Source organism: Diorhabda sublineata, chromosome 4 (assembly GCF_026230105.1).
Source record: "Diorhabda sublineata isolate icDioSubl1.1 chromosome 4, icDioSubl1.1, whole genome shotgun sequence".
Taxonomy (NCBI): Eukaryota; Metazoa; Arthropoda; class Insecta; order Coleoptera; family Chrysomelidae; genus Diorhabda; species Diorhabda sublineata.
Window position 1 is genome coordinate 18,107,739 of NC_079477.1, and position 8,975 is coordinate 18,116,713.

An 8,975-nucleotide genomic window follows, 5' to 3' on the forward strand; every position below is an offset into this window, starting at 1 on the left:
CTTTTGATATATTAATGCTTCTAAATATCCTTGATTTTAGGTCTCTTCTGTTTTAAAATTAGTTTTTTTAATAATTGTATATGTATATGTACATGTATATGTATACGTACATGTATATGTATATAAATAAAAATATGATATATCATATTTTGACACAGACTTGAAGAAAAGTCGAAGTCAATTTTTAGCTTTCTTCTAAAAATTATTAAAAAAAAAACTAGTGTTGAAACAGAAGAGACCTAAAATCAAGAACATTTAGAAGCGTTAAATCAAAATCAGTAGTAATTAGCTTTTTACCAATGTCTAATACCCTATTATACATGTACTCGTATTTAACGACGTTCCAAGTACATACTTACAACTACTGAATATTTGGGATTACCAACTACCAAAGAGGGATTATTACAGGCAAATACCCTATTCATTTATTATAGTTAAGAGGAAATAAAACGAATTCTGCATTCTTTCACAAAGCCATTTAATGGATTACCATGCATAAAACGAAAACACTTGATTTTTTTCCACGTGTTTTCAATGCCAATGAAAAATAGTAATGAAATTCTACTTTATTTAAATATTAGAGATAACTTCACGTTACACTTCTGTGGTTTCCAGTACTCGTATTAGATAATTATTGAACTTTATTATCTATAAAACGATTTGGTATTAAAGTAAAATGACATGAAGCACTTATATTCACTATAGTAGTTTATTATTGCATGCTTAGAAATGCTTACTTATCAGTGGTGTAGCTAGGTGTTAGCAAAAGAAGCTCGATAAGGCCCTTTTAAAGGCGATGCCCCTTAACAAACAACATTTTGAAATTTAGTGAAAGAAATAGATGCATGCAAAATTCAAAATCAAATTGTTGTTCTGGTAAGAGCCATTCTATTATAATCTAAATAGAAAAAATATTTTAATAGCACGTTAATATCAAAAATTACATTTTATATAAAACAAATATGAGAAGAATCTTGTATAAAGGTTATATCCCTCGTTTTGTTCTAAAAAAATGTGATTTTTTATATTTGCGTGTTTTAAGCTAAGTTACTATAAGTTTTCATGTTTCCAGTTATTGAAGAAAATACAAAAACTCAATATCTTTATGAACAAGTAGAAAAGATACAAATAATGTAATTTCTTCATCAGCATCGAAATCATAGGTCTACAAGCTTTCGATATAAAAACTTACATGGAATTATAAATTTCACTACCGAAATTTCATTTTTTTTTAAAAACTTTATTCTCAAAAACGTCACAAATACAATCTACAATTTTACAAATTTTTAAAGAACTCAATTAATCTCAACAATTGAATTAACGAAATTCATTAGATGAATGAGTCAACAAAATTCATTAAAATGGAATTTGCAAAACTTCTATTTATATTGAAATAGAGTATAGAATAGAATAGAGAGTATAAATAGAGTATATAAATATATATATTGAATATATAAATTGAGTATTTATGAAATATAATCTTTTTACGTTCTAATTTTTAAAGGCGTCTGGATTTTTCTAGATGTAACTTCTTTTCTTCAATGTTCTGCTTTCTTCAAAATATTTCTTTGATTTTTGAATTAACCAAAATATTAAAATAATTATAAAAATTAATATTATTGAAAATAATCCAATTTTTTGTACTTCTTAAAATCTAGCTATGGCAAAAATATTGACTTTCCTTTTTTTAATTTGTATTTTAGTTGGAAAAATTCCAATTTCTTTTTGAATTTTACAATTTTATGGAATCCTAATAATTGATATGTTTCTTATTTCCCAATAACGGTCTGAAACACATTTAGGTAACACTTCAATTACTAAGTGTGGAATCTCTAAAATTTCATTATTAGTCACTTCGATTATAGTTTCTTGGAGGTTCACATCACTAACTTTGTAGCAGTTTGTAGGAGAGCGGCCATTTATGTAGTATGTAGCCGTATGTAGTATATACACAATTTTTTCGAAATATTCCTGCCAGACATTATACAATAAGCAATGGCGTGGCTTCGTAAGATTAATTTAATTCATAAATTTCTTTAAATAAATATAAATATGGCGTTCTTTAGACCATGGGCGAATGAAGACAATGAATTTGTACAGTGTAGTGAGAATAAAGACAGGTATGAATTTAATAATAAAGATTTAGATACACAAACACAACAAGTTATTTTAAATATATATTCGAATGTTTAAGAAAGAAAAATATTCAGCAATCTGATAATGCAATCATAATAAGAATTGCTGAATTAACTAGAGTGAATAAATTTTCTAGTAGTCACGGGTTACTGTGGATCATTCTCCCAATCGAAAACCATGTAAAGAAAAACTGAAACCAGTTGACAAAGCTACTCAAGATTTTATACGTAGGATAATTTAAAGTTTGTATAAGGAGAACAGGGTTGAATATTTCATAAGTTGATCTGGAGTTAAATCTTTGTTAGTTTCTCTAGGGAACGAAAATGTTCAATTAAATTGGAATAAAATCTTTCGATAAGTGAATTAGAATTTATTTTTTTTGCTGTGATATAGTGCAATTCAATTTTATATAATTTACAAAAATCTTGCAAGTCTTTATTTTGAAATTTTGAACCACAATCAGCTCTTATTTTGTACGGTAAACCATTATGAGTAATGTAATTTAATACGTTATCTACAACTGAAACACCAGCTATACTTAAATAGGATAAGCTTGACCGTAACGTGAGAATGCATCCATTATTGTTAACATGATTCGCTACCTTAAAAACATCGATTTGTGCATGATCAAATGGTTAAATCGCTGCTGGAGTTAAATTTAATTTAATTACTAGAGGATTTCTATCATATTTGTTTTTTTCACATATTTCACAATTATTAACAAAATTTTTTATATCTTTATAGATATCTATAGGATTTTTTTTATTTTAGGTTTTATTTTAGTAGTAAACGTAAATCACCGAGTTTTAGAAAAATATCAGAAATTTTTTTACATAATGTAATTATATTACTTTGCTCTTCTGAATTCAAAAGATCTCTTCTGATTAATTTACTTAGTTCTGGTTTTTGTATTGTTTCATTTATATTGAGCCAATTATAAGTTTCATTAGTATTACATTGACTATAATTTTTTATGTTATTTTCTCATTTTTTTACTTTGGTAAAATAAACAAAAGTATGAATTACATTTTTAAATTTCTTATACAGGGTGGCGTAATAGAACGTGCTTTTATTAAGTTATGGCTAAAAAAATAAATACATAAGGTATTGTTGAAATTAAAATGTTTAAAGTTAAAGTTTATTTTTTAAAAATAACATCATCTAAATAACGGCCCTCTCTAAGATGGTACTCCTCTAAACGCGAGTGATTGCTGCCATTTCCTGGCGGATATTTTCCGTTAGCTGACTGATGTCCCTCGTATTGTTCATGTAGACTTGAGGTGTCTCCGCAAAAAAATCAATAGGCGCCAAGTCAGAGCTACGTGGGAGCCAAGGAATATCACCTTTTTTTTGAAGTTAGTCTTGCAGGAAACATCTATCTCACAGCCGCCATAGAGTCATTTGATGTGTGATAGGTCGTTCTGTCTTGTTGGAACCAAGCTCTCGTATTCGCTATTCTTGATCTCGTAAATTCTGGAGTTAAATATCCTTCTAATATCTCAACATAGCCGTCGATATTAACGGTGATGTTTCGTGCTCGTGAATCTTCAAAGGGCCAATAATTCCTTTGCTTGAGATTGCTCCCCATACCGTTACTTTCGGACTATGGAGAGGTTTTTGGTGTTTCATTTTGGATATTTTTCGGTCCAATAACGACAATTTTGTCGGTTTACGAACCCATTTAAATGAAAATGAGCCTCATCTGAAAAAAAGATGTTGTCAAAAGTGGAAAATCACTAAGAATTTCTTCAAAAAATGTCAACCTTGCTCCAAAGTCGGTATCTTTCAATTCCTGTTTTAACTGGAGCTTATAAGGATGTAGTTTAGGATCCAACTTCAAAATTCGCCGTAAACTTCATCGCGACAAGTTTAAAGCAGCCGATCGCTTCCGAGAAGACACATACTGATTTTCTTGTACTAACTCCTTCGCACTATCAATATAGTCTGTGATCCTAGACGCTCTTGGAAGACTTTTTGCTGGTAGTTTAAACACGGAACCGGTCTCTTCAAAACGCTTAACCCATATTTTAATTAAATTTGCCCTCGGAGGTTCATGTGTCTTAATGCAAATTATGAACGATACAGTCGCCTTGTCAAGACGTATGAGCGACCGTTCTCGTAAAACGTGCGAAAATAAAAAGCGCGACCTTTTCCCTCGAAGTGACTCATGGCTTTCGATCACTTCTTTAGAGGGTTTTCCAGCCTACAAAACTTCTTGCGCTATTACATCGCTCTTATTTGAGGTTTAAACCCCACGTTACAAATGGTTTCACGCGCGCCCGTTTTGAGGTTTTTCAGCCAATTTTTTCGTTCGGGAAAACTAGCATTTTCATATCCGATCTGTGCTGACCTTAAGAAGTGGCGTTTGGTGATGTACTAAATTGGGGCCGCCAGTTTACAAGCTGAAATGGCGCGCACCTTATCGACCCTGTGCTTTTGCTGAATAATTGTGACGTTTTTAGGGTGAAGGGTTTATATTGATTAGTTGACTAGGAAAGTGATTATTATTATTATAAATATTATTATTATTATTATATTCATTATAATCATTATTTCTTGGGTAATTAAATTGATTGATTGAGTTATTATTATTGTATAGATAATGACTTTGGGCTTATGAAATTGGCCGCAAATTGTTTCTCAAAATTCTCATATTCATCAACAAAGGCCAATTAGATTTCTTGAAATAAATATTATTTCTTATTATGTCTGAACATCCTGCAATAAAGGTGTTCAGCGCAGTTTTCTAGCAGTGATTTATTTAGCATTTCTTTTCTTTTTTATTTAAATTAAAATAATTGCCAATGTTTAGTATTGTTTGAATTCCAATAATTGTAGTCTGTTTCCAAAAGTTTTTCAGTTTTCATTTTTAAATGGTCTTATTCTCGTCAGTTCTTGTAGAATACAGTATAAGTCACGTCTGTCAGCAAAACATTGTTTTAATGCTTCTTTTATTTTAGGCCAATGCCACGAAAAATTCATGATTTACTTAATTTTTTATCTAAATATAATAGTGACCTACAAAGAAATTGCTATTTTCTTAGTTAGAATACGTGAGCCGTACTTATGTTATGTAACCACTGGCTTCATTTGTACTAAACTAACGTTATAAAAATAAAAACTTAGTTGATAGTGGCTCATACGATTTTATACTTAGGCAGTCACAAAGTTCAGCATATAATTTCAAAATACGATACATTTTCCTTGCTTGACTATCACTTAAAAATTGTTTTTAATTGAACAATAAAATAAGTAGTTCAATAGCTCAATCACTCGTTACAAGAAATTTCAACAAATTCTCATGCAATTCACATTTTTATTGTTGTAATTGTCTACATAATTAAATAATTTCAAAAATAATATTCATTTTAATTAAATAAGCTGTAATATTGTATAGGGATTTTCCATTCAAGCTATTTCAAACAAAAGCTGGCGAAAGTTATGTCCAGGACATCAACATATGATGTATTCAAGATTTAATTTGTTTTCAAATTTTGAAAAGTTCATTTTAACTCAATCGCTTCCATTTTTTGTACGCCAATAGTTACATGGTGTTATACATTTGATTCTTGATTGATTTATTATATTATATTCGGGCTTCCCTTTTGGGTAAAACAATTTCATTTTCAAACATTCTATCAGTACCAGCACCCCGTAGACTTCTGATTTTAAAGTAGGTAATCAGTTACTAAAATTTTTAGTAAGTATGTATTTCAATGTATAGTTTACAAATTATATCTAAACGAAAGTTTTTATTTCGAAAGCTTAAAGGTATTAACTCCTTATATTTCGGCTCTTTAGTATATTTCCCATAACAATACATTGCTTTCGATCAGATACAGTTTTTTGCCTGCGCAGTACCAAAAATTACTCACCCAAAGCTTTGAATAAATAATATTATGGAATTTGGAAGCTTCCAAATATTTAAGTTTTCCATTAACTAACTGAAATCTGCTTCAGAAATATTTTGCTACATTTTCAGCAAGACAAATTTACTGTTACGAATGTGATTCTTGGTCCGATATGAGATGTAAAGATCCATTCAACTACACAGCTCTTCCAAAAGATCAACCCCCTCTTATGACGTGCAATGGCTGTTGTGTAAAAATGGTTAGGAACGCAAAATCACGTAAGTATATTCATTGTCAAATAAAGTAAATCCACAAAATATTTCAAAGTACTAACCTTCATTTCTCTAACTATATTTTTCATGTGTCAATTCAATAAAAATGCAGATTTAAAATGGTATCGTGAAATTATTTAAGCACAAAAATATTAGCCTACGGAGATCTTGTATTGTCAAGTTAACTTTAGTTTCCGTAAATATTGTAAAGCTTCTGGGTCATTACGATCAAGTAAGTTATTTGTTGTTTGTCATACTAAATCTTATGCCATTGTTATATTTTGAAAATTTTATCGTTAATAATTATTGTTCTACGTAAGTATCCTTGATATAGATTGAGATAATAACTTAAAATTTAACATCTTACGCATTAATTTAATCCAATTATATTGGACTCTGCTAATAATTTTTTAAAAGCAAATAATAACAGTATGGTGAACTCTATAATAGCCGTTCAGCAAAAACACGGTAAATACGTACAACTGCAACCTAATCTTAATGGGCAAGAAAACATTCTGATTTCAGCCTGACATCATTCGCGAGGCGTGTCAAATTTCAACCGACAATTTAGCATATCGATGTATGTGTATCGTGCTTTTGATAACTAAATCTTTCGCAGTAAATCAGCATCAGGTTTGAAATCAAGCATGTGTGTTACAGCGATCATAATTTTTGTTACTTCGGCTTGTGGAAATCGTCAGATTATATATTTTTCGATATCCTTGAATTATTCCCTTCAAAATAAATAAAAATTAGCCACGCTCGAGAATGTCGAGATGACTTACATCACTCTTAAATTGTCAGATTAGTGGAATAGACACTTTTCAGCATGTAATTAACTCACGTATGTTCTGGACGGAGCACATCACCAACATAGAAGATATGCAGAGACTACGGAAAGAGAAGGAAGTCTTTACAGTGAAAAAATGGAAACTGGAGTATTTTGCCCACATACTAAGAGATGGCAAATACCGTCTTTTTTTAATGATTATACGATGCAAAGTTAATAGTAAGTGGGTACCAGGTGGAAGACGAAATTCATAGTTGTACAATCTAAACCAGTGGTTGGGAGTATCATCTGATATGTTTAAAATCGTAGTAGATAAGAAAAGAATTAACTCACCCTACCTTAATCTGACGCGCTCGAGAAATTCGGATGATCAATTTTTTTCACTAATCTGATCTTTTATTCTTGACGGGTAACATAACATACGGGGCTCATATTTGATGGAGGTACTTGAGCGGGTATAAGGTACCCCCTGTATATTAATCTGCCACGCTTTAGTAAATCCTGGATTCCCGGGCTCCGCTACACTATACTATACTTTTATTTTAGTGAATGTTGTTTACATAACTGCAGTAGCTCCTTTTTATATTATCTCTCTCCTGCCAATCTTGATGTTTCCGTTTAGTGTTAAATATCATACATGACCAGTCATTTCTTCATGGTGGTTTTTCATAGAATTTGGATCAAAGTCTAACAAGCCTTTAAAAACAAATATTTTTATCTCCTCCCAATATTAGTGAAAATTCTTTGCTCCAGTGGAAATCCAATGAAATCTATTAATTTGAAGTCATCTGATTGAAGACAGCAATCAATACAACATTCAATGAAAATACTCCTGAATTACTTCAACAGAAACTCTATTACAGAGCCGCAGTAGAATTAGCTGTGCTAGGTAGAGAAACTGCTGTTTGCTCAACTGACGTTTTATATCGAATCAAGTAAAGATGTAACAAACAAATCCTGTATTCTGTAAGACTTGCAAAAGTGGTTCAAGAATGTGTACTGGAAGCAAATATTTAATAAAAAACAACGACAGCAACGTTTGTCATGTCAGATTATTGAAAAAATTGATGCCAAAAAGGGACCCAACTATTGAAATCAACAGATTATTCCTAAAAATAAATCGTCACTGGAAATCTGGAAATCACTGGTATGATAAAATGCCCATTAACAGAAATATGATTCAAATGATTGGACAAAATCGTCTGTCAAAGCAATTGGCTTGAATACCAAGGAAAAAAATTACTAATCATTTTAATAGATCGACCGCGGATTGTCAATTGGCCAAAAGTGGTATACAAGAGCAAGAGCTTATAAAAATAACAGGTCAAATAATGCCAACTCAATAAAACCTTACTTCAATATTGACATCAAATTATTAACAGCATGCTTATTGGAAATACATCTTCATTAGTTGTGGAAACTAGAACGTCTGGATCTTCACTGAACTTTTCTAATCGTTCTTTTGTTAATAGCACCTTTAAATAATTGTTTTTGCTCTGTATTTTTTCTATAACTAGCAAAAATTTCTATCTGAATAATCCTCGGACATTGATAAATGCTCAAAAATTTTATAACAACTTTCTCAAGCTTATTGCTTATTGCCTACGGCGTCGGTATGTTTCCGAGCAACAAGCTTTGGAAATCAAGATTTTTTCGAACAATTATCAATGTCCTTATACAGATAATTAAACGAGGACCTTTACTATTTGAGCATTTGCCATTTATCCATGTTTCAACCAAAATAAACATATCTTATTTTTAAACAAATGACGCTAAAAATTTTATTTTAGAAATTCTCCGTCACTGATATACAATGTTACTTTGGAATTATCTTGAGTCGAAAAATGGAGGTATCATTAATTTTAAAATAAACTGAACGATATTACAAGTATACTAAGACAATAGTGAAATTATATATTTTTACAT

At 30.5% G+C, this 8,975-nt stretch overlaps 1 protein-coding gene across 3 annotated transcripts in view; it reads left to right on the top strand.

Annotated features, from left to right (window-relative positions):
• LOC130443012 (protein quiver) overlaps nucleotides 1–8,975 on the top strand; it is a 68,796-nt gene that overhangs the window by 41,683 nt on the left and 18,138 nt on the right. For all 3 annotated transcript variants that reach the window (XM_056777452.1, XM_056777451.1, XM_056777450.1), the window contains one exon: nucleotides 6,119–6,265. In XM_056777452.1, the coding sequence (XP_056633430.1) occupies nucleotides 6,119–6,265 (147 nt within the window). The remainder of the gene's footprint in view (nucleotides 1–6,118; nucleotides 6,266–8,975) is intronic.